We start from the raw sequence: 26,422 nt of genomic DNA, 5'->3' as shown, positions 1-26,422 counted from the left end.
CCTGGAACATTTCAAGAGCAAAAGAAAAAACATTTTGTAGGGTTACTAGGTGTTCCTTGGTTCAACATTCAGCAAATGGCATAAGAAGAGTGTCTTTATAGAACTTTATCCTCCCTTTAAGATGAAGATGAAGTTAGTCATCTACATGCATCTGTTCCATTGAAATGCCACTGAACAGAAGCCTTGAGGGTGAAGAAATCACATTTTGGATGTTTATTAGTCTTTGTGTGGTGTGTTCCAGATGTTTCTGATACAGGAGTTGTTGGGTTTTACTACAACTCATTCACTCACTAAACCCACGACTGTGTCTTACTGTTGGGCAACAATCGCACTGGACTTCAGCAACACAACATTCGTCAAATGTTATAAGAAGAGTGTCTTAAGAGAACTGTGTCCTGCCTTGAAGAACATTCTGGAAACTATTGAAAACATTAGTAGAACTTTAAAAAAATTCCCAGAACTTTTTCAGAGTAAAAAACATTCTAGCTGGATTGCTAGGTGTTTCCTGGTCTTTAGAGAACTTTAAACTGCCTTTAAGATGAACATTCTTGGAATTAACAAAACCTTCCACCAGAACACATTACTAGAACTTTACAGATGCAGAACTTTCCCAGATCATTCTTCGAACAGAAAATGTCCAGCAGATAGAGAAGGAGAACAATTACTTGCAGTAACTTTATGGTGCCTCCTGTGACCTGCAGCAGTCTGGCTAAAGGGCATAGCCCTAACATGTTGAATTTATTTTTCGGTTTTGGAGCTGCTGGTTGAAAATTTTCGCGGTTCTTCTGAAATCAGGTGAAATTAGTCATCTGTATGTGAGTCTGTTTCATCGAGCCGCCACTGGACAGAAGCCTTGAGGGTGAAGAAATCACATTTGTGATGATGAATCAGCGTTTTGGCAGTTCATTAATCTTTATGTGGACCAGATGTTGGATTTTACTACAACTCATTCACTAACTAAACTGCACATAAACCCACAACTGACTGTCAGTAATGCAACATTCAGCAAGTGTCATAGAAGAGCCTTCAGAAAACTTTTTCTGCCTTTAAGAAGTGCTTTCATGGAACTAACAAGAACTTTGCAGAACTTTCTCATAACATATTTGGAGCAAAAAAGAAGCAGGGTTGCTTACAGTAGCTTAAAGGTGCCTCCAGTGACATTGCTGTAGACAAAAGTCAGCAAAATTTTGAGAAAGAAGTCTTTGGAAAACTTCATTCAACCTTTAAAAACAAAATTCTTGGAACAGAACTTTGATGAACAAGAAAAATGGCCTCTTCACTGACCTGCAGCAGTCTGGCCAATTCACACAGACCCAACATGTTGAATTTATTTTTCGGTTTTGAAGCTGATGAGTGAAAATGATCACGGTTCTTCTAAAATCCAGTAAAGTTAGTCATCCACATGCGAGTCTGCTTCATCAAACTGCCTCTGGACAGAATCCTTGAGCCTTTAAGAAGAACATTCTGCAAACTTTAAAGTAACTTCCAGCTGAAAACAAGACTAGAACTTTCTCACAACCTTTTTAAAGTCAAAAAAAATTCTAGCTGGGTTGGTAAGCGTTCCCTGGTTACAGTTACTTGCAATAACTTTTCTGAAGCAGTCTGGTCAAAGTACGTAGGCCTAATGTTGTGCATTTATTGTCAGTTTGAGAACCCATAGTTGAAAATGATCACGGCTCTTCTGAAATCAGGTAAAGTTAGTCATCTACCTGAGTCTGTTTCACTGAACCAATCCCAACAGTGTCAGAACTGCACCATTTGGTAACCGTTATAAGAAGAGTGCCTTTAGAGAACTTTATTTTGCCTTTAAGGAGGACATTCTGGCAACTAAGAAGAAACTGCTGGCTGAAAGCAAGACTAGAACTTTGCAGAACTTTCTCAGAACCTTTCTAAAGCCAAAAAGAATTCTAGCTAACTCTTGCAGACTGCTAACTTCACAGCTACAGTCTGGCCAAAGTACATAGGCCAAACATTCTGAATTTATTTTCAGTTTGAGAACTGTTGGCTGAAATTGATCACAGTTCTTCTAAAGTCAGGTTTAGTTAGTCATCTACATGAGTCGGTTTCATCAAGCTGCCTCTGGATAGAATCCTTCAGGGTGAAGAAATCACATTTTGCCACTTTATTATTCTTGTTATTAGTCTCTTGGTGTTTCTTACACGGGAGCTGTTGGACTTTAGTACAACTCATTCCTTAACCCTTGTGTCGTCCTGTGGGTCAAAATTGACCTGTTTTAAAGTTTGAAAATGTGGGGGAAAAAAATTATTTTCATATTTTTGAAATATTTTGTTTCTTTTGTCAGTCCAATGGCGAGCTTTTTGCATTGAAATTTCAGTCTGATGTGCACCAACTAGTGTATGTTCTGGTTGACAATAAAGTGGCTGTTCTTCTATTCTTCTTCTCTTCTTCTTGCTGAATTTTTGTTTTTTTTCAGACAGGGAAACAATATCTTTTGGTGCCTGTAAATGAGGACAACAGGAGGGTTAACTAACTCACTCTGTCTTACTGTTGGGCAGCGGCAGGCTGGCAGTAAGTCGGTATGTGTTTCCCAGATTCCCTGTGTGGGAGATGGAGGGAGGCTGCTTTAATGATGGTCATTACGCCGGCCTTGGGCTGGGGTGTTCTCTCTGTTTATTTGCTGGCTGGAGCTCCACATCCCCTGGTCTGTCTCCGGGCCTGACGCTGACTGACTCTGATTTATTGGCTCCTACAGCACTGCTGGCTGGCATCTGTCCACCTGGGGTGAATCTGATCAGACCTCCTGTTTCACCCCATCTGTGATTATCTGGCTGGTAGAGCAGGCAGAGTCTGCTTTATGATTCTTCTTTCTCATGTCCTTCCAACTAAAAGAAGTGAATATTTATTGTCTAAGAAGCTTGCTTGTATGTTAGAGACAAAAGCACTTGCCAGGTTTTTCTTTTTTCTTTGCATATGCCCACCTTATTAGCTCACAGTTTTTCCCAGCGTCTGTCGAGGAGAGACGCCTTGGCAGACGTTCAGCCCCACAGCACAGAATTACATTTATTCACTTCAGTCCCGTCCAGGATAATGTCAGTACCACCCCGATGGCCTGGATTTGCTCCTCTATTTACAGTCTGTCTCTGCATGTGCCTACTTTGCAATAGAATAAAGGAATTTTCCCGTTTTGGATGCCACAGAAGGAACCATTTCACCTCGACATGCTGAGAAGTTTGAGCACAGAAAAGCAGAAAAAGACCAAGAAATAAGCTCGAGAAGAATTTATACTTGACATGACTGAAAAAATGCCAGTTTCCTTCTCTGTTTTATGTGCATTAGGTTCCATTTTAGGTTTTTATGTGTCTGCCTTTTGTGCTTACTGTAGGCTCAGAGCGAGCTGTAAAGGCAGGATTATCTGGGACAGCTGATTGGCGTGTGGTCTGTGATTAAAGTGCTCTTTGCTTAATGTCAGACTGTATGAGGAGATTTAACCATCGGTTTACTGCCTACATTTGACGTTTCCACGTACACTCGTTAACAAAACACATTTGCAGACGTAAAGACGGGGTTATTTATGTGCAGAGTGGTGTTTGTTTTACAGTTACTTTTTGCTGAACAGCATGTCAGCGCTGATAAACAATATTAGCTTCGCCGCAAATCATGTCAGTTCAGAGAGACATTTGTTTTTATTTAAACAGAGCGATAAACAAATGTCCCTTCTGTGGTTTGGTGGTCGACCGCAGTATAAGTTTTACTGTCTGTACAGCTTTATCTGGTGTCAGTCAGAGGGGTCATTGCAACATACATCCACATGATATTTACTGATTTACTGTAGGGTCAGTAACCGCTCATATCTTTATCAGGATGAGTTTATAAAGTCAACACTGCCAAGATTATTCACTGTTTCATTTGTTCGACTTGCTATTATTGAAAAATCCCAGTTAGTTGAGTAGTTTTTAACCTTCATGTCGTCCTGCGGGTCAAAATTGACCCGTTTTAAAGTTTGAAAATGTGATTAAAAAATGTATTTTCACAGTGAAACTTCTGATGTGCACATTTTCAACATTTTTGGGAAATCTTTGAACATTTTTTGTGAATGTTCTTAAAGAAAACAGAAGTTTTACTGATATATATGTAATCACTTTAGATATTTTTAGGATTTTTTTGGAAGATTTTTACTAATTTTTTGAAAATGCTTAATAGAATTTTCTTGCCAAATTTGGGGGATTTTTAAAAATAAAACTTTTAAGGGAAACTTTTAAGGAAATTATTGGAATTTTTTTCCTGAAGGTTTTGCAAATTTTCAGAAATTTGGGGAGGTTTTTTTCTGGATTTTTGGACTTTTTTTCAGACAAGGAAACATTATTTTTTGGTGCCCGTAAATGAGGACAACAGGAGGGTTAAGACTGAAATAATATATATTTCTAAATAATTTTCAACATTTTTGGGAAATCTTTGAACATTTTTTGGTGGAAAAAAGAAATGTTAAAAATGTTTCTTAAGAACATTCACATAAAAATCCTCCTCCTCTGACAACATGGAACATAATCTGCTTTTTTGAGAACGTCGTCTGAATGTTGACGTTAAAAAATGAGTCAAATAAAAATATTCTTCAAAACGTTGTCTTCAAGAATTCATTAGAACTTGTAGGTAATGTTATCCAGCGTTTTGGGAACGTTCCCACTTTGTCTTTAACGTCGATATTATTTGACTGAATTTCTTGAAGTTGAAAGCTAAACACATTGTGATGCAGCGTGTAAAGTCTAGTTTTACACTTTTATGGTCATTCTAGTCATTTAGCATCCTACGTTCTCCATAGAACCGCCTCCAGCTTCAAACCCTGACTACAGTATCACCTCTCCCTCATTCTTTGCACAGACTGGCAGCCATTTTCCTTTTATTGCCATTAATGGCAGTTAATGAGCGATCCACGGGCCGGGAGGCGGCTTCAAAGGCGGCGACGTGGCCACAGAAGAGTTAATCTCCTTTAGATTGAGTCCTGAGAACAGTAGGACGTTTCAATATTGAGGAAACCCCCCCGAGGCTCAAACTGCCTCTTTGTGGCTGTTTCTCATTCTGCTTCGCCCTCCGAAGCCTCATCTCTCTGCGATAGGAGAGCAGGCGTCGACCCGGAGGAAGAGGAGGAAGAAAAACAAACCAGAGTTTCACCCTCGGGGTCAGACCCTGGTAATCCCTCATATATTGACGTCCCCCAGGTCTGTAGCGGTGGAAAATCTTGTGGGGAAATAGATCAGGAAGAATTCTGCTTGACTGCTCATTAAGTGTTGGAATGCTGAAGTCCATTTTCTTTTTCGGTTTGTGTGTTTGCCCCAGAAATCCAACCCCCACCGAGGGTCTGCTGGCCTCCTCTTGCTTGTGCTGCTCTCTGCTTGCTTTCCATATCTCTGTTTTCCGCTCCCATTCCTCCTCCTCCTCCTGCTTCCTCCTCTCCTCAACATAAACTTGTTTTGCTTTCTCTCCCACTGATCTCCTCTTCCTTTCCCACCGCCTCGTCTTCCCGCCTCCCGATTCCGCTCACTCCTTTCACACTTTCTCTCGAAAACCAGCTTTCGGTTTCTGCAAATGTCCCTAAAGGATTCTTCTTGTTGCATTTTTCCCGTCCTCCGGTGTTTCTTCTGCTCTACCTACATAAATACTTCTAGTCTGGCTGCCCACCTGTTTGTCCTTCCATTCATCTCCCTCTGTGCCATCTGGTAATGTGGTTGGAGGTGTTGCTCTGCTCTCCATCCATCAGAGAGTCAAACCCCAGCTGTCATCTCCCCGGCAACGGCCCGGGGTTACCGTGGATACGATCTGCTGAGGAGGGGAGGGAGGTCAACTGTTTCACACAGCGCCAACTAAACAAGTTCACCGGAGTGAAAACTTCACCTCCAGCTTCATATCTGCACCTTTAATTTCTTGGTTTCTGCTGCTTATCCGACCCGTTAACCCTCATGTTGTCTTTGGGTCAAAAATGACCCGGCCACTACGTTTAATAGCTTCGAAAAACCCCTAAATGAAGTTTTTTAAACTTGAAATTTGATGAGTTTTCCTTTACTGTCCTACATAAGCTAATTAGAGTTGAATATGTTCTGCATATTTTTGTTCTGCATATATTATTTTATTTTATTGTTATTGTAAATTTTGCACCTTGTGGGTGGAAGCAATGATTCAAAAGATGTGCGCAGACTCATATTTTGTAGTTGAGTTTTGTAGTTTTCCATTCCATTGTGCAGTATACAGTACACTGTTGTTTCCCTTCAAAAATGCATTTCAAGCTACTTTCTGCACATTTCTGGTACTTTCTTAGGATATATCAGTACTATCTCTTGCTAAACAAATAATGTTTACACTCATGCAGTACATTTAGTGATAATAAACCTCTACTTTAGTAAAGAAAACAGTTCTAACATGTGTGATGTATTAAAAACGAATGGTGTCCACTGATGAAATACAGTCTTTCTGCCCTCTGAAGAGGAAAAACCCAGACATTCACAAAGTGTGTGAGGCATGACAGGTTGTTTCTTCATGTGAAGAGATTTTTGGTTGAGAATTCAATGAAGCTACTTTAGAGGCTCACTGGAGACGGGTCATTTTTGACAAGGGGAGTGTTCAGGATGTTAAGACAATACGAGGGTTACGTTGTATTCTAGGTGTTTGGCTCCTACAGCTGCTGTCACGTTGACTTTTACTGCTTCAGCTGTCTGTAGCCGTGTTTTCTCAACGCATTTTTGAGTGCATTTTGTAGAATTGCATTGGAAAAAGTCACTGAAATTGTAAAAATTGTCCTCAATTTTGCAGAAAAAACATTCAGTCGGTTTTCCTAAAAAGACTTAATGTGCATAATGACAGATTAGGTTATTTTGCATTTTTCTGTGGAAATTTTTCCCCCTTTTGTGGTAATTTTGGCCATTTTGTGGTGATACCGCGTCTTTTTTGCAACAATTTTTAGTCTTACCTATTTCCATGTTGACTTAGCGTCTTTTTGTGGGTTTTTTTTTCATTTTTTGTGGAAATTTAGTGTCTTCGTGTGTTGATTTTGAGTCCTTTTGGGGTGATTTTGCATGTTTTTTGCAGCGATTTTTAGTTTTTGGGTTAATTTGGCCTATTCTTGTGTTGATGTTATGTCTCTTTTGTGGTAATGTTGCATCTTTTTGTGGTTACTTTACATTTTCTGGATTTTTTTGTGATGAGGAAGCTCTAATGTGCAAACATTTCCCTTACGTGACTGATCAGCTGTTTTTTTTGTTGTTGTTTTGGTCTCTAGAAATCATGAAAATTCTATTAAAACTAGCAGACATGAAACATCATTAAGAACTTTCCTGATTTAAAACAGTTTCTCAAGACTTTTTTCCACCCATTTTTATCTCAATGGTGCTCAAATTTTTGTTTGTCTCTTCTTTGAGGTTTTTTAGTGCTTTGCAAACAACTGGGGCGCCTTCCAAAATCCATACTTCCACACGATATGGCATACCAGAAAAAAGATTTAGTATGTCCCAATACACAGTATGACAAAAATACCAGAAAGTTTTATTGCATCCGGTGACACTTTGCAGCATGACGTTCTGAACGTTCTGACCCACAATCTTCTGCAGCAGAAGCTACTTAACACACATCAGAGTGTCCTGCATGAGAATAAACAAGCTTGAGAGAGACAGAGATTGTACAGTTTGTGCAACAATTTATTTTCCACTACAAACAGATATATGAACGGTCAGAGTTTAAGGTGCAATGTTAAGACAAAGTAGTGGGTCCCAAGTGCACAGAAACTGCATGCAACAGTAAATATTTGGCAGAAGTACGCCATTTATCAGAGCCGGAAACAGTAAAAATGTAATCAGTTGACTGTGATACGCAGCTTTGTTGGAAACTGAACCAAGGCTCAGTTTAAAATTGTCCAAAAATCGCTTTTTTCCACATTTCTCATTTAAAAATATTCTGTAGAAAACAGAATAAAAAAATTCTGCGTTTATCAGCCAATGTGCGAAGCCATTGGTGACTCTGCTGTGACAAACTGTTGCATGAAAAAATTCTAAATTCTTATTTGGCTGAACTGCAGGCAGTGTTTGAATTAACGGTCTAAGTAGTATTTGATTGAGTAGCATTTGATGGAACTGGGAAAGTTGTTGTACATGTAGATTCCAGCTTCTTTCAATAAAAACAGAATAAATATTTAAAGAAATTTAACTTTTGTTTATCATATCTTATGATTGAAGCCATTTTATCTTTGTTATTCTGCACTAAAGACAATTCTCGCTACTTCTTCATGGTTGTTCTGCTTCCACTGAGGTGCAGGACTTTATATTGCAGTGAAAAATGAACCCACAGTGAAGAACAATGTTTGGAAACTGCCCTTTGATTTAAAAAGCTTTAATTTAAAGAAGCTGTTCACCAATTTTTACATGAAGGTCAGTTTACACTTTATGAGGCAGAACACTGTGAAAACAGCTGAGAAGACATCTAGGCAAAGTTAAGAAAATAACTCAGATATTATTATTATTTCAGGTGAGAGCGACCCTGTATTATATGCAAAATTCAGAAGAGGACATTTAACAAGCAGATAAGATCTGATTAAAGCAGCAGCTGAGCTGCATCGTGGGAAATGTAGGATCCAGCCTTTGCTTTGCCAGTTGTTATACAAATCCACTTTTACTAGTCCTCGGTCAGCATCAGATAACGCTGGTTATTTTAGTGTTACTAAAAACAAATTCTGCCCCCAGGTCACAATAAATTATGTCCTAGGGGCAGAAGTTGTTGAGAGTAAAGAGATGTGATTCCCGTGATGATGACTTTACCAGGAGCTTCTGGATGAGGCCTTTTCCCATTTTACCATCCTGTGGTCCCTCAGTTCTTAGTCATGGCATCGGAAAACGCAAACAGCTAACCGCTGACACCAATGCCCACAAATCCTCATCATTATATGCTTTGAAAGGTCACTAAGGACATCATTAGAGCAACCACATTGCTGGAATCCTTCCTTAACCCTCGTGTCGTCCTGCGGGTCAAACTGACCCGTTTTAAAGTTTGAAAATGTGGGAAAAATTATCTATTTTCACAATGAAACTTCTTATGTCCACATTTTCAACATTTTTGGGAAATCTCTGAACATTTTTTGGTGGAAAAAAAGAAATGTTAAAAAAAAAAAAAGTTTCTTGAAGAACATTCACCAAAAAAAATCAACCAAAATCCAGCGAACTTCGCTGAAAATATTAGAAGTAGGGCTGGGACTTTAACGCATTAATTTCGATTAATTAGGTACAGCGAAAATAACGCGTTAAAAATAATACAATTAATTGCACCCTCCTCAGTTCCCTCATTTCTGGCACACCAGTAACTCTGATGAACACTCCAGCCCAGTAGGTGGCGGTAATGAACCTAAAGTCTGTTTGTAGCCATGAAGAAGAAGCACAGGAAGCACTGAGTGAAGTCAGGCACTGGTGAACAGTGACGAAAACCAGATTGAGCTTGTTGGACAGAAAGTTTTCTTTTAAAAATCTTCCGGATGGCAGCTTGGATAAAAGCCTGGTTGTGTGCAAATTGTACAACAGAGAGTTTTCTGATCACTGCGTCACTTCAAGCCGACGGTATGACCTCAATGTAAAACATGTTGCTGTTAGCACCAGAGCTAACGTTAGCTACGAGTCATGCTAACGCTAACGGTGTAGCCATCCCATAATAGACCACTTTTCTAGACAGTGCTTGAGTTTACAGAAAGTCTTAAAATGTTGAATAAAGTCGCTATAATTGCACTTAGATTTACAGTAATCTGTGAATGTAGCAGACAGATGAAAAATGCAGATAAATAGAAATGAAACATTTTTGTGGTTTAAGTTTTTACTCCGTCGAGGCTCTGCCTCCTTGGAGGAGGAATAACCTAAACAACAAAAATATCTCTTTTAATAACTTAAATATAAACTTTTTGTTTATAAAAAAATTACATAAATAAAAATTGATATTCCTATAAAAAGAACCATCAAAAGTACACCATTTATCAGACCCAGAAAAAATAAAAACAGAATGAATCTCTGGATTTTCAACTTTCTGAAGCTCCTTGAACTACTTATGCTGATTTTATGTGCCATACAGTAGAAAAAACAACTAAATTCAGGCTTTAAGTCATCAAAATCACTTTTTTCTATATGTCCCATTTTCCTTTTTTAAAGTAAATTTTAAATTATAAACACGTATATGTCTATTCATTGATTCAACTGTCAACCACAATTTTATTTGAATTGAAAAACTTCACTTATTGTGTCAAATATTGCTATTTGACAAAACTGCAATTAATTGCGATTAATTAATTACAAAGTCTGTAATTAATTAGATTAAATTTTTTTTAATTGCGTCCCACCACTGATTAGAAGATTTACTGAAATATATGGAATCACTGTAGATATTTTTAGGATGTTTTTTGGAAGATTTTTACTCATTTTTTGAAAGAATTCTCTTGCCAAATTTGGGGGATTTTTAAAATAAAACCTTTAAGGGAAATTTTTAAGGACTTATTGGAATTTTCTTCCTGAAGGTTTGACAAATTTTCATAAATTTGAGGAATATTTTTTGCTGAATTTTTGGGTTTTTTTCAGACAAGGAAACAATATTCTTTGGTGCCTGTAAATGAAGACAACGGGATGGTGAAACAGCTTTCTACAGCAGGCTGGGATATTTCACACTCACTGTCTCACGCTCACCTCCTCGTACAACACGATCTTTGGATTGATGCATGTTCTAAATGCACCGAGTTACAATCTGGTGACCAAATACTCGGTGTTCTTCACATTAGCTTCAGACTTTTGTGTGCGTTTGTGAGTGTGTGCGAGCTCAGTCAGTCATCTCTAGATGTGGTTTAGCCATTTCCTCAGAGGAAAACTTTGTGGTGAACCTGTCAGGCCAATCGAGTGCAACGTAAGCTGTGATGACTCTTACATCTGTCAGACAGGGTCAAAGTTTGATCTCCGCCTGTAAAAAATCAGAGCCGAATGAGTCGGCTGGACGTCTGCCAGAAAACAGGACAGCCAGGAGTTCCAGAGAAAGAGGGACTTTACACATCCTGTTCTTGGGAGTTTAGAGTTCAGCATTGAAAGAAAACTAAATGGTCCTCCTCATGCTGCAGGCCCCTCGCATTTCCTCCCTCCGCCCCGCCGTGAAAATGCCTCCATCCATCATCCGAGGAGGCTTTTGTATCAAAGTTTGTTTTGTTTATCCTGAAAGCAGAGACTGTGCAGGCTTTTGGGCAGCTTGCAAAATATCTCATAACCGTGTATTTGTTTAGGGATTTTACTGAAATCTGTTGGAGTAGTGAAGTTTGTTTGTTCTTTCTTTTGTCTCTGTCAGGCCCAATGTGTGTGGCTCTCGCTTCCATTCATACTGCTGTCCGGGCTGGAAGACGCTGCCGGGGGGGAACCAGTGTATCGTTCGTAAGTTCCTTCATCCTTAAATCCTCTTTGATACGAAGCTCAGTGGAGAAGATAACAAATAGGCAGCGGATCATTCTGTTTATGCTATTATGCACGACTGAATGCAAGAAAAATAAAGGAAGCGAGTAAATTCACTTCTCTCCATCTTCCTCCTCCTCTCTCCAGCAATCTGCAGGAATTCATGCGGTGATGGATTCTGCTCCAGACCAAACATGTGTACCTGTTCCAACGGTCAACTCTCTCCGAGCTGTGGAGCCGGAGCTGGAGGTCAGTAGTTTCACTCATCATGTACATACAGACCTGAAACTCAAGCATCAAGTCCCATCAGGAGGCCAAAGTCAGACATATCACAGGATACTTTGTTTGAACTTCATCAATGCAAAACATGTTCAAATCAAACCTCCTTTAAAGTGTGGAAGCAGTAAATTCCTGGACTCTCAACTGCTCCTAGAAATCATCAGGCTGCTAACGCTTGTTACTGCTTTCATTTTTGTACAAATCAAACAAACGTCTTATGTAACTTTCTACGTGGATTTCAGACTGCTGAACCCTCGCTAACATATGAGTTGTAACACACAATTCCAAAACTCAAGATGCTTACTTTGTCTTTTTGAAGTCTACTGTTTACAGCTCAAATAGCAGGACTGGAAAGTGGTTGGAAGGGTTTTCTCTGATTCAGTTCCCAAATTAAAGACTTTTCCTGGAGAGAATTTGGCCTGATAATCATCTTATCTCATTCCTTTCTGTACACCAGCAGAAAAATCCACCGTGTCACTGTAGTATTGCTGAGCATAGACACAATATGAGGGTCATTCCAGAACTGGACGACATTTAGGCTTCAAATTTTTTGAAAAATAACCCTTCTCCTTTACAATTTCCTGTTCCATATTGATCAGTGGGGCTGCACAGTGGTGTAGTGGTTAGCACTTTCGCCTTGCAGCAAGAAGATCCCTGGTTCGCGTCCCGGCTTTCCCGGGATCTTTCTGCATGGAGTTTGCATGTTCTCCCTGTCCATGCGTGGGTTTTCTCCGGGTACTCCGGCTTCCTCCCACAGTCCAAAAATATGCTGAGGTTAATTGATGATTCTAAATTGCCCGTAGGTGTGAATGTGAGAGTGATTCTTTCTCTCTGTATGTAGCCCTGTGACAGACTGGTGACCTGTCTAGGGTGTCCCCTGCCTTCACCTGAGTCAGCTGGGATAGACTCCATCCCCAGCCCCCCCGCGACCCTAGTGAGGATTTAAGCGGTGTATAGATAATGGATGGATATTGATCAGTTACAGGTATTGATTGGCTCAGCTTCCACATCAATGGTAGCATTTTTATTCCACGTTTTATTTGTTGTTTGCTAACCCTACTCTAATCACAGTAACAGGGTTGCTAATCCATGCTAATGTGATCTTTTTCTCAGCAGTAGAAGTTAGATATTTAGCTAGCTGTTACTGCTGACCAAGAGGACAAACTGATTGATGGAAAACAGTCAAAAGAATTAGTCTGATCCTGATAATGTGAGGTAGAGTGAGACAATCAATCAAGGCTGACAATGGGATGAAAAGATGAAAAATAGAAGAGAGGACATAGCTTTGCTCTACCCATTATTTAGGAACACTGTTAGATGATGTTAATTCCAGCGCATCATGGGATTCACTGTTTTCTTCTTCTTCCAGCTAAAAAGTCCAAGCTAAAAATCTGTCTGTCTGTCTGTCTGTGTGAAACATTACTCAAAAACAGACAAATGGATTTGGATGAAATTTTGAGGGGAAGTCAGAAATGACACAAGGACCACCTCATTAAATTTTGGCAGTGATGCGGCTTATAGTTTGGATCCACGACTTTGTTAAGGATTTCCCATTGCCAGATATAGCTGAAGAGTGATTACAATCACTAGAATCACAGAATCAAGAGTTAACCAAGAAACAAATACTAACCTGAAGTCACATCATAAACACTAGTTCTAGGCAAGAATACGAAGACTGTAAGCACTGAAGAGTGACTGCACTCACAAGGAACTCTGAACTAACAAACTGTACCAACCTGGAAATATTACAGTTAGACAAGCTACCAAGAGAACTCAGAATAAACACACAAGAGGATCTGAAATAACACCAACAACTAGAAGGCTTTGCTAGTCTGGAATGCTCGGACTGGGACTTAGCTGAACTGTACGGAGGGGAATGGGGCAGGAGAACCAGGGAGACGGTTTGATCTGGAGCGGCTGAAGAAGACTCTGTGTGCATCAGGTGGTGAGAGTCATGGTGGTTGGAGGCTGCGGCGACTGTCTTGTAGGGGTGAGACGTCAGGGAAGGAGGTAGAGGGAGGATAATGGACCAGGTGAAGGGAATCCAGAGGGGCAGGTGGACGAGGAGTGGTGGCTGGGGAGCTGATAACTGCCAGGAAAATGGGTGATCCAGCAAGACGAGGAACAGACTGAGCACAAGCAGGTGGCAATCCAGACTAGGAAGAAGCGAACACAAATTACCAGAAGTTTCAGGAACCAGAGGCTGGATAGAATGGTGCACAGAGCTGACTATTGATCGTTCACGGTCCGGCAACGAGTGATGAGTGGAGTCTGTCTTTATTGCAGCAGAGATGAGTCTGATTGGCTGGGCTCCACCTGCTCGTGCTTCTGCTGATGCTGATTGCTGATCAGAATCAGCTGCCACCACAGCCTCTGTACCGAACACGCCTAGGAAAACAGAAAGGAAGAGGGGAGGGGAGAGCACTATCAACAACTGCTTGTTTTACTATTTTGTACGTGGATTATTTGAAATTGGATGGGTGGGATGTAAAATGTCCTCCAATTCTGGAATGACCCATATGTACTTTAGTCCCCTACGACTTAAAGCTTTACTTCACTTTGCTGTGTGATCCTGCTAAGTGCCTTAACCCTCGTGTCGTCCTGCGGGTCAAAATTGACCCGGTTTAAAGTTTGAAAATGTGGAAAAAATATATATATTTTCACAGTGAAACAACTGATGTCCACATTTTAAACATTTTTCAGAAATCTTTGAACATTTTTTGGTGGAAAAAAGAAAGGTTAAAAATGTTTCTTAAGAACATTCACAAAAAAAATCAACCAAAATCCAGTGAATTTCGCTGGATTTTGGTTGATTTTTATGTGAATGTTCTTAAAGAAAATATCAGAAGTTTTACTGATATATATGGAATCACTTTAGATATTTTTAGGATTTTTTTGGAAAATTTTTACTCATTTTTTGAAAATATTTACAAGAATTTTCTTGCCAAATTTGGAAATTTTTTAAAAATATAGCTTTGAAGAGAAACTTTGAAGGAATTGTTGGAATTTTCTTCCTGAAGGTTTTGCAATTTTTCAGAAATTTGTGGAATTTTTTTTTGCTGAATTTTTGGATTTTTTCAGACAAAGAAACTATATTTTTTTGGTGTCTGTAAATGAGGACAACTGGAGGGTTAAAGTACTTGCAGTGGTGTTATCTGTTACACCGAGCAGGTTTGGTTCTCAATCTTCTAATTGCTAAGTTTAAGGGTCCCACCTTTCTCTTATGGGAAGCCATCAGTGGAACAGCAGTGAACGGAGTCCTGCACCAGTCTGCAGGTCACAGAGTTTGTCAGGATTAAAGCAGAGAGTCTGGCTGCCTCAGCTCAGTCTGCTGGGCTTCGTTACAGACCACTCAGGATGTGTGTGTGTGGACTGAAGTGTTTTAGTGCACAGAAAGAAGTGTGTGAAATCACATTTGTCTTTGAGAGATTACTGCAGTGTGTGCAGGGTTTAAATACGAAGTTAATATGTGCAGGACGTGCCGAGAACATTGTTGTTAAGCACCACTGTGGGAGCGTGCAGGTGGAGTGCCAATGTGTGCATTAAGTGGCGTGCAGTGTGTTCAGCTTCACTGCTTTAGTAGGCCAAAGTCAGCTCATCAGTCACACCTGGCCCTGCCAGACCCTTTACACATGCTCACATTCCATTAACCCTCCTGTTGGCCTCATTTACGGGCACCAAAAAATATTGTTTCCTTGTCTGAAAAAAATCCAAAAATTCAGCAAAAAAAAATTCCCCAAATTTCTGAAAATTTGCAAAACCTTCAGGAAGAAAATTCCAATAATTCCTTAAAAATTTTATTTAAAAAAAATAAATAAATAAAAAATCCCTCAAATGTGGCAGGAAAATTCTTGTAAATATTTTCAAAAAATGAGTAAAATCTTCTAAAAAAAATCCTAAAAATATCTAAAATGATTCCATATATATCAGTAAAACTTCTATTTTCTTTAAGAAAATTCACATGATTTTTTTGTGAATGTTATGAAACATTTTTAACATTTCTTTTTTTCCACCAAAAAATGTTCAAAGATTTCCCAAAAATGTTGAAAATGTGGACATCAGAAGTTTCACTGTGAAAATATATATATTTTTCCACATTTTCAAACTTTAAATCAGGTCATTTTGACTCGCAGGACGACACAAGGGTTAATCCCACATTTTCACTTGCACTGAACTGTACCCAGAGACACACATGCACAGACGCTCACACTTTTATTCAAACGGACAGGAAAGTGTAGGTCAGACACTCGGAGAGCATCGTTTGGATGTGAGCCAGAGGTGTAAAACAGGGTCTGTTCCAGCCATAAGAAAGCCCAGAGCAGACAGTGCCTCTGACCTGCACAGATGTCCTGCAGTGTCAGAGCTTTGGCAGGAGCTGTGAAGTCGTGTTCCTCAGGGCCACGGATGGCTTCAGAAAGCCAAGTGATAAATTAGAGCGAGAGCTTAGCGGAGCTGGACCGAAAAGATTCTGTGACTCTCAGCTTTCCTCAGTGGGGATTTGTCTTGGCTTTTGTACAGGTCTGCAGACAGCAGGGGGAGAAGAGGAAGCTACTGAGATGCTGCGTGATCGGTTCATTCACAGACAACTTTATTGTTCTATGAATGGCAGATGGGAAAGTTGTTAAAATGCTCGCTTGGAGTTTATCACCGTGGAAGGCCTTCCTCTGGCCTCTCTGCCAGCTTTAATGAATGTCAGAGGTCAGATGGTGCTGCACTCTAAAAAATGATGCAAGCAGGTTGCATCTGTCTTTCTGAGCCATGACAACTTCAAACGAAATCATGTTCAACCAACAAACCATGATGAGTTAAGGGAATTAGCCTTTGCTCCTCAGTCACAGGCATTTTTAATTACCAGTCTTAGCTGTTAAATAGAAGATGGGACTTGAAATCCAAAAATATAAGTTACCAAGCCAGTTTCATGAAATTAACTCAACTTGAATTCAGTTTTAATTGGATTAATGCAGAAATATGAGTTTAAATTACACAAAATAATGAGTTTAGGTTCCCTGAACTTGAAATTCTGAACTCAAGGTGAGGAAAATTAAGGATACATGCCAATTTCATGAAGTTAACTCAACTTGCATTCAGTTTCAAATCAGCTAATGTACGAATTTGAATATAAATTACTCACAGTAAAAGAGTTTAAGTCCCTTCAACTTGGAAACCTGATATCAAGGTGATGAAAATTAAGTTCTGAGGCCAATTTCATGAAGTTAACTCAGCTTAAATTTAGTTTTTAATTAACTAATGAAGAATTTTATGCTTAATTTACACACAGTATTAACTTGTAATGTTATTATGTCATCTCAACTTAAAAGGCTTAGTGGAATCGGATGGTGGAAATAGGTTCCTTCAGATACTTCCTAGACAGTTTGGTCTGAGATAAAGTGTTGGGAAACTTCCATCAGTTTCATTGCTGTAGAATTACACCATGTCCCCGTGAAGGTAAATTAGTTGGAAGTATTGATCCCAAACATCCCGTTATCCTTCTAGTCTATTAAAAGTCTGAGTTAAGTTGCAGTAAATTGTGTAGCTCCATTGATTTTTGGTTCCAAATCTTTGTTCTGATTTATAGTCCCTCAGAGGACTCACTGTTTTAGGTGTGTTTAACAAATTACTGAGTTGAAAACTGCTTTCACAACATTATCAGTCTCAGAGGTTTTAGTTTGGGCCAAAAGGAGTCAAACGCTCTCATTGTAGATCTTGTCTTTTCCAAATGTGATAACTCCCAAATCCAGCTTTTGGCCAGTGTCCACCTTTTAACAGGATAATTCGGTGCTGTTGGAAACAAATTGCAGCTCTACGGAGATCCATTTCCAAACGCCAATTTCCTCTGCCCTAATTACACAGCCTGATTCTTGCACCCCGGTTTGCTGGGTTATAGATAGCATCTTTATGTCTCACGTCGTGCCTGTGGAATGCAGAGGTTTAAATAAATCAGCAACACATTTGCGACTTTCTTCATGTAAGCCACATGTCTGTGATTATTGTTGCGTCCACACAGATGGTCGACTATGATTTTTTTCTTAATGACTCTTCCTGGAATCTTTGCTTGTTGCCAGCGAACAATGCGAGCACACGTTTCTGCCAAGGACCTGGCAGCCTGTTGGAAATGCACACATTTCCAGAAATAGGAAAAGTAGAACTCTCCTCAGAGCAGAAGTGGCTTCAGAAGTGTGTGTGAGTCACATTTACTGATAACTCGGAGGTGTCGTGTCACTTCCAGACAGCAAGGGTTCACGCTGGAAGTCACCCTTGTAATAAAGCTGAGTTTAGGGCAGAGCAGCTGTGCCGACGAACGTATACGCTTGTCTTTATAACCTCGTCTTCCCATAACCATAATTACAAAATCATTACCAGGGATGTTCTCACCCTAATGGTGAGAAACAGCTGTCTTCAGGCTGACAGGCTTCCATTGGCCATCGAGAGAGTTCTTTTTAATTAGAAACCTCGTCACTTCTGCACAGTCCAACTGGACCACTAAATGATGCTTTGTCCTGTCAGGTTTGAAGTAAGCAAACAAGTTAAGCAAACAAATTGCTTCAGTTCATCCTAAAAACTGATGATGTGTGCGAGGTACAGAATGAACCGAAGAACTGTGAGTTTCTTAGAGAGGAAAGAAACCCTTCCAGTTGGACCGCTTTCGTAGAAATGCAGCCACGACTCTTATTACAATAAATAACACTTTGCTGGTTTGTTTCTAATTTTTCCATTGCAATGAGGAGAGAGAGATGAAAACTGTCCAGCATTTAATTCTCTTCCAGTGAAGAACGACAGCTTATTTATAACGTAACAGTGAACGGTGAGCTCTTTTACTATTGGCTGGTGTTTTAAACTTTATGGTTCTAGAAATACTAGATCCGACTTTTCCTAGGACAAAGCAACTTTCTAGGGATGTAAAGGCATCTCTCTTGAAGGACCTTTAGTCTCGGCTACATTCCGTGAGTTGACTAATGAGCCTCTTCAGGTAGAAACTCCAAACCTGTCGAGTCCCAGTTTCTGATCCTAGTTGTGCAACAGGAAAATCTCACATTACTGAAACACTGGACAGTCAAACCCAGAAACCATATAAGCATTTAGTTTCTCTGTAAGAGAATACCAACCGATTATCATTATCATCTCTAATCTTTCTCTAGTGTAGAATGGTCTGACTGCACCTCACTGTCATTCTGCTGTAAGGGGAAAAAGAAGATCTGACTTGTCTGTTTTAGTTGAAACCAATCACAATCGTCCTGAGCAACGCTAAGCCGAGGCTGTTGTGATGGCCATGGCTAATGGTTCATTTCCCACAGAAGAAAACACCACAAAAACCGACAGAAGATGTGTGTCGACTTTGTGATATGACTCTTTCCGTTAAAAGAGACAAACGTAATTTGATAATTGGTGCCTAATGGGTGAAGCCTGCTTGTGCTTTCACTCTGAATTTGCTAGTAGTGTGTGGATTTTACTAAACAGATATAACAGAAGATCGTGTGAAAAGGGACAGTTTTGTGCATTGGTCAAGTCGGTGTCATTGCTGCTTCCAGAGTAAAAAGATGCGTTGACTGTTTCCGAAAATGGATCAATATCAGAATTCTTTTGGTCCTGAGATTGCAGTAAAATCAGATTTTATGACTAAAGAAGATTTAAGACTAGCTGTATAGATTTTTTATGGTGTTTATTACCGATTGTGGTCGCAAAACAAAGCTCTTTTGTCAGGAGATGTATTAAGGCGGCTCTCATGATTTAACCTATATGTAGAGATCTAAGGAGAACCTAATCCTTTAATCGTCAACTTCCAGTTTCCAGTGTGAAGGTTGTTGCTTAAAGATTACTGTTGTATTTTTGGAACTTTGAAAATTACAAGACGTAGAAGACAGAACTCGAGAAGAAAGACACCTGAAATGAACATCAAATGACAGATGTTGGTCTGATTCAGGGTTAGCTTTAAGGGAAGCTATTCATACTATAACAGTGCATGATGTAAATGTAGAATCCATAAATGGAGCAATATCGAATATCAGAGTCCTTTAGGTCCTGAGATTGCAGTAAAATCAGATTTTATGAAGTCCATTGATGACTAAAGAAGACTAGCTATACAGAACTTTTTATGATGTTCATTACCAGTTGCAATTGGAAAACAAAGCTCTGTTGTCCAGGAATATGTGAAGGTGGTTGTTAAGATTTATGAGGAGAAGTTAAGCCTTTGGTTTTTCACAATCGTACGTTGCTGCTTGGAGGTTGCTGTTCTAGTTTTGGAATTTTGAAAATTGCAACACGCAGGACATGGGTAAGAAAGACGCCTGAAATGAGCGTCAGACGTTGAGTCAGTTCAGGTTTTCCCGTTCCATGTGTGCAGTCCAGGGTTAGCTTTTAGGGAAGCTATTCATACTATTATATAACAGCTGGTTCCAGATTGGACTGTTGCACCGTTTCAGTGTGATCATTCCTGAGGCGGACATAGCACAGGATATCTGGAGAATTTAGAACTTTATATGGTGTTTATACATATCAAAGCTCCTTCAAAGTCCAGCCGCGACTACTACCATTACAACTCTGTTATTTAGAAATGTTAAAGGTGTGGAATATGAAGAATCTCCTTCTCATAACTAGCATTTGCTTAAACCAATCTTTGCTTTTCTGGCGCATGTGTAATGGTGCAGTCGCAGTTTGGACAGTCGAACTTAATGTTGCATGAATTGGCCTTTATACCTGCAGCCTACATTTGGTGATTAACATATAAATAATAAATAATAACTCAGCAGCTTGCATTTGATTCGACTTGCACACCTCAGCCTGCTTTGACAGCACCTTGGCAGCGTTTGACTTCACCACGTCGCCCCTCCACGCTGAAATGGACTCGTCACTGGTCCGTGTGATGTCTGTAAATCAGAACAAAACACAGCTAGAAAGGTCCTCGGTTTTCCATCAGACACACACCAACACACAAGCCGGGACTTCCTGTGTTTCGCGGCCTCTCGTAAAAAAAACACCCAGATGTGAGCAGCTCACCGACGACACCAGCGGAATACAGAGGTGCATTGTGCTGCTGAAACCCCAGATACCCCCCCCGCCCAGTCCTGCACGTGCAGCTTTCCAGGCTTCAGGTCACTGGGACAAACCATCTTCCTCCACCTGCAGGAGGCAGGAGGGGAGGTTATCCAGTGAGATCATCCTCTTCTCGGTCCAAATGTTTCCTTCGCTTCCAAAGAAATAGTTCCTGTTACAGAGAAAACGCATGACACTGACCCCCAGTGTCGCTCTGTCTTACCTGTTTCATCATCTTCGCTTCCCCTCGCCCCTCTCCAAAGTCTTTCCACGTGCTTCTTTGACCTATTTAATTCAAAAATATGTTTTTGTGAGGAGGGGGAGCTGGTGAAAAATGAGTGAGTTTACCCAAGTTGCCCTCAGCATGCTGGAACAGTTTTCTCCATGGTTTGTTCCACGCTACGGAAAACTGTAATCAGTCACTGCAGTGTTTCACATCGCAGCTCCTCGCTGTTGGCCTTAAGAAAAGGGTCAGTGGAGTTAACCACGTCCCGGAACAAACTGAAGTCGAAACCTGAGAGAGGCAACCTGTAAACGCCCCAGAATCTAGCGGCGTTTGCTCTAATTTATCGCCACATGTTGCCGTGAGGCACAATCCAGACTAGAGCAGCCCTCTGCCAAGCTTTGCACATGAGAAAGTTAACTGGAACTCCTCCTAGGCTTCTTGATGCAATAACTACATGGAAGAAATGACAGGTTTTTTAGTTTTTCAGTAAATTACACCTCGCTCAAACTACACACATCCAAGATTCATGCTATTGTGCTTTGACTCATACAGCAGAAGCGTGCCCTGAGTAAGCTTCCAGTAAGGCAGCAGGCAGGCGTGGGTGATGACAATGAAAAGCTACCTTAGAGTAGATTCACTCATTATGACTCACACAAGTCGTATTTAGTGTGTTTAGGTGCAGCAGAAGTAAGTGGGTGGATTACAGTGGCTGAAATACCTCCTGTTGGCAAGTGTGCAAACTCAGAAAGTCTCATTAGACAAAGTGAGCTGCGGGGAAGCTCAGTCATTTCCCCTCCGCTGCACCGCTGCTGCTGCACCGCTGCACCCGTTGCATGCCACAAACGTTAGAGACACAAAGAGACACAAACAGGAGGAAATGAATGTTGAACTTGCGATTAGGATATAGACAGAGGGGCATGAAAGGCGCTGAGGTTATAGTGGAAAGTGCAGGAAGGAAGGAAGAAAAGTAAAAGGGGACTAAAGGACAATGAAATATCCTTTTGAGCTGCGATGAAAGGAATGAAAAAGAGAGTAGAGCTCTCAAACATCCACTGCTGTGGGTGTCTCGCTGGCTTGGAAGCTGGCTCAGCAGAAAGCTTCCCGTCTGCTGGGAACTCCAATTAGTTTGTCTTATGGAAGCTGCTGCTACATGTTTAAGAGAGTCAGATCGACCTGCTTGCTCAGACAAAACAGCCGGTCAGCAAAGAGGCTTTTATTCTGCAGTACAGTAGTCGGACCACTACACTGTGAAACAAACAAAAAAATCCTGTAAAAACTGTGAAAAACTATATAAACTATATAAAGTATAAACTCTCTCTCTCTCTCTCTCTCTCTCTCTCTCTCTCTATATATATATATATATATATATATATATATATATATATATATATATATGCACACTACACACACACAGTGGCGGCAGGCTCTCTGGAACCCTGTATATATATGTATGTATATAGTGTAATTTTAAAAAAATCTAATTTTGTGAAACAATTACCAATTGGAAAAATAGAGATTTTTAATTAAGACTTTTTCTGTAGTTTTACTAGATATTATCTATAATTTAACAGGACAGGAATGACTGTAAAATAACAGTAAATTATTTAAAAATAAATACAGTAAGTACAGCCCTTACAGTGTGATCTACTTCCTGCTGCTTTTTGCTACTCTGTGCTCCAGATTATATTTGCACTTTCTTTGCCCTGAACCTAACTTCTGCCCCCTCTCTCTCTGTTTTAGCCCCTCACCCAGTTTTCTCTCCTTTCAGCAAATTCCTGACTGACTGTAGCGTACAGCTGGCTCGACTTACTGCCTCCCCCCAGTCTGCTTGATTAGCTTTTGGTTTTTGTGGCCTGAGGGGGTGGGACAAGGGGGGGCTTTAAAGCCTCCAAAGAAACATTAAGAAGTGCTCTTAAAGTGTTAAAGCGACTGTGTTTATCCAACAGTTATTTGGGAGTTAACTCCTGAGGTGCCTTTTGACTGCTTCCAGCTAACAGAAGAAACCTCTGCTGTGTTTTCCAGTTCAGTCCTGTAATGTCAGGTGTATGAACGGAGGCAGCTGCTCGGAGGACTCCTGCTCCTGCACGAAGGGATACACCGGCAGCCACTGTGGACAGCGTGAGTACGAGCTGCTGCACAGTCAGCACACCTGGTTGTGAATAAGTGTGTTGAGCTGCACTGGTCATATGTGGATAGACAGTCATGAACAAAAATATAAATACACTAGTAAAGACCACGCATATCATGGCAGTCTTGAGTTTCCAATGACTCCTGTAACTATGATGGAAACACTGAAACACTTAAATCTTTGCCAAAAAAACAATCATGTTTGGGATCTTTCATAGATTTATTATAGGTCACAATCTGCTCAGTCAAAAATGCAAGCGCAGCATCTTGAATCAGTTTTAGTGATTAGAAAACTGAACTATTTGGTCAAAATGACCAGAAATATGTCTTTAACCCCAAGGACACCAAACCTGCCGCCAAGCATGGTGGTGGCAGTATCATGGTGCTCTACACAAAGCAAATGGAATAATGGATTACCTCCACATCCTTCAGAAAAACCTAAAATCATCATCAGAAGGTTGATCTTGGGTGTTCCAACAAGACAATGACACCAAACACATGTCAGATGTGGTAAAGAAATAGTTAAATCAGGCTTGAATGAAGGTTCTAGACTGGTCTCCCCAAAGTCCTGACATAAACCCATCAAGAACCTGAAGAAACAAGTCAGAAAGACAACAAGTTTAGTTGAACAGAAATCAGAGATACAACCAGAAGCTTGCAAACAAACTAAAATACAGCAAATCTATGAAAGAATCTAAATTTATGATTGTTTTTTGCGACTAAGATGAACGTGTTTCAAAGAGTCTGTTATAGAAAGACTTACAGGAATCACTGGAAACTGAACATGATACACATGATCTTTACAAGTTGTTGTAAACTCTTGTTCACAACTGTCTGTACAACTGGCTCCAGTATATACAGTATTAAAGAGCCCATATTATGCTCTTTTGGATTTTTTGGAGGTTAAAACCCTACAGTGTAGTTTCTGATGTGAACTGACCTCAGTAGGTTACAAATTAAGGAATAAAACCCTATAGAAATTTGATCAAATACAGCTTTACCTGAGTCTGCTCAAGATCTCTTGGTAAAATGGAGTATTTTCTCCCCGCATGCTTCCCCAAAGAGATTTAGATTTGTTGGGTTTTTCTGTTTAAATATTTAGTGAATTGGCGCCAAATAAAAGGAATTTAATATAGTAAAAATTAAGGCTAAGACCCGACTGTATCACAAACAATAGAAATTGAAGAGAGTAATTTAGAACTAAAACTAACCAACAATGATGCCCTATATGCAAAAGTTGCTAACTTTCTGTATATTACTTTAGTACTGCAACAATATTCAGTATGAAAGAAATAACATGTTCTTTACACATTAAAGCATGAAAACATATCCAAGTTGACCCCAAAAATAAAGTAATGAACCTGTACATGTGCTTAATGTGGGCTCTTTAAATGGACTGAATTCCTTTAAAAAGATAGAAACATGATATTCTGTGTATTTGTAAATCATCAGCAGTTGAAGACCTTTTTAGGCTATACCAACTCCTGTCTTGGTGAATTTACAATCAGAAACACTGTCTGCGTTCAGCACTATGTTCTATTGCCACTGCAGTATCCCAAAGACTGATGCCATCAATGAAAGATTCAGACTAAACGTTGGTGTGAGAAACTGTGAAAAAGACGGAGTGGGTGCAACGTGAGCGACTCCCAATGAATCCCGTTTTTCTTCTTCTGGTGTCTGCTAGCTGTGTGTGAGAACGGCTGCCAGAACGGTGGACGCTGCATCGGACCCAACAGATGCGCTTGTGTCTACGGTTTCACTGGCCCGCAGTGCGAGAGAGGTGAGAGCTCGTCATCTTTCTTCTGTTTCCTCTGTGATTCTGCACGATGTTCCACTTTATTAGTCCGCCAAGGAACGGCAGAGTTTTGTGACAATCGGTGTACGTTTGTCTGTCTGTCTGTCTGCGTGAAACATTACTCAAAAACAGACCAATGGATTTGAATGAAATTTTCAGGGAAGGTCAGAAATGACACAAGGACCAAGTGATTAGATTTTGGCAGTGATGCGGCTTATAGTCTGGATCCACGGCTTTGTTAAGGATTTCCCATTGCCAGATATAGCTGCTGGCACGGCATCGCTGTAACCATGACAACAAGTGAACACTGCGTCAGTTACCTGCTTGATTGTGATCCTACTACAAACTGACTGTGATTTATCAGTTGGAAATCATACAAGGAACAAATGATTAAACTGTGGACTGTTTCTGAGTCCCATCTATTCCTGCCGCCTGCTACATATTTAGGTCATGTATGTAGCAAACCCCAGCCAGATACGTTAAGTTCAGCCGTCAGCCTTATTTTGAACATAAATTCACCTTTCTGTCCTTCACTCCTTTCTTCACCGTCAGAGCTTGTCTCCATTCCAGCTAGGAACTTCTAAGTTTAGACACATCCTTTGCTAGACAGCAACAGTGTGGAACTGTTTTCTTTCATCTTTACGTGAATTTTCAGACTTTTTGGCAGCGTCTTCATCATGTCAAGAAACCGCTTCTTAGATAAACACTTCCTGTGCTGCTGGAATGGTGACAAAATGAATGCCCGCAACATTAAAAATAGTCTTCAAAATAAAAGCATGTAGGGAACAGTTATTTAACAGTAGCAAAACGAAGGCTTGCCAAAAGTGATGAATTGATCAACAGACTGTTATAAGAGTCATTTACATGCAATTCGGTATAAATACATAACATGCACATGCATAACACATGCTTGTGCTCAGCACAAGGTCATTTTTTATTAAAGATTTTATCGGTCGGAAATGATACGTCAACTGAGCAGCCTTGGCGGAGGACTGCGCTCTCTGAGTGCTTTTCTAGTACTCAGTATGCATCGACATGACACAAGCCTGCCTATTGGTACTGGACGTTAGTGGGAAAACCAAAGAGCTGAAACAATGTAGAGGGAAGACACATCATTTAACAGCAGGGTGCTGTTGGTTATATTTCCAGTGAGATAGTTTTAATTACTCACTTCACATACACCTCTACTGACATCATTCATAGAAAACAGGAGTCCAAAAGGTGAAGATTACGAGCAGCAAGACAACAAGCCAATTTGTAATGAAACTTACAGATAAACATTACAACTGGTACCTGAACTGCTTGTTTTAAGAGTCCCTTTGGGTTTGCAAACCAACTTCCTAGTTCAGCGTTGACCTGCCGTACGTACTGTGGTTGAGCAAACACAGTTAAACCCTCTGAAACCCAAGTATTTCAGAGTTGTTTTTTTAAATTTCAGTCACATTTTCTTTCAATATGGGCTCATTTTACACTGCAATATAAAGTCCTGTACCTCTATGGAAACAGAACAACTATGACTAGAAGGATAAAGAAGTCAGAAACGTCTTCTGTCCAGTATAGCAACGATACAATGAC

General features: G+C 40.1%; 1 protein-coding gene across 1 annotated transcript in view; it reads left to right on the top strand.

Moving 5' to 3' along the window:
- The window catches only part of fbn2b (fibrillin 2b), a 135,169-nt gene that overhangs the window by 9,222 nt on the left and 99,525 nt on the right, over nt 1–26,422 (top strand). Inside the window, exons 3-6 of the mRNA XM_055017454.1 lie at nt 11,293–11,375; nt 11,541–11,642; nt 22,948–23,043; nt 24,737–24,832. Of these exons, the coding sequence (XP_054873429.1) occupies nt 11,293–11,375; nt 11,541–11,642; nt 22,948–23,043; nt 24,737–24,832 (377 nt within the window). The remainder of the gene's footprint in view (nt 1–11,292; nt 11,376–11,540; nt 11,643–22,947; nt 23,044–24,736; nt 24,833–26,422) is intronic.

Source organism: Amphiprion ocellaris, chromosome 2, assembly GCF_022539595.1.
Source record: "Amphiprion ocellaris isolate individual 3 ecotype Okinawa chromosome 2, ASM2253959v1, whole genome shotgun sequence".
NCBI classification, from domain to species: domain Eukaryota; kingdom Metazoa; phylum Chordata; class Actinopteri; family Pomacentridae; genus Amphiprion; species Amphiprion ocellaris.
Note: the sequence above shows the minus strand (reverse complement) of the source record. Positions and strands in the feature narration are given on the sequence as shown.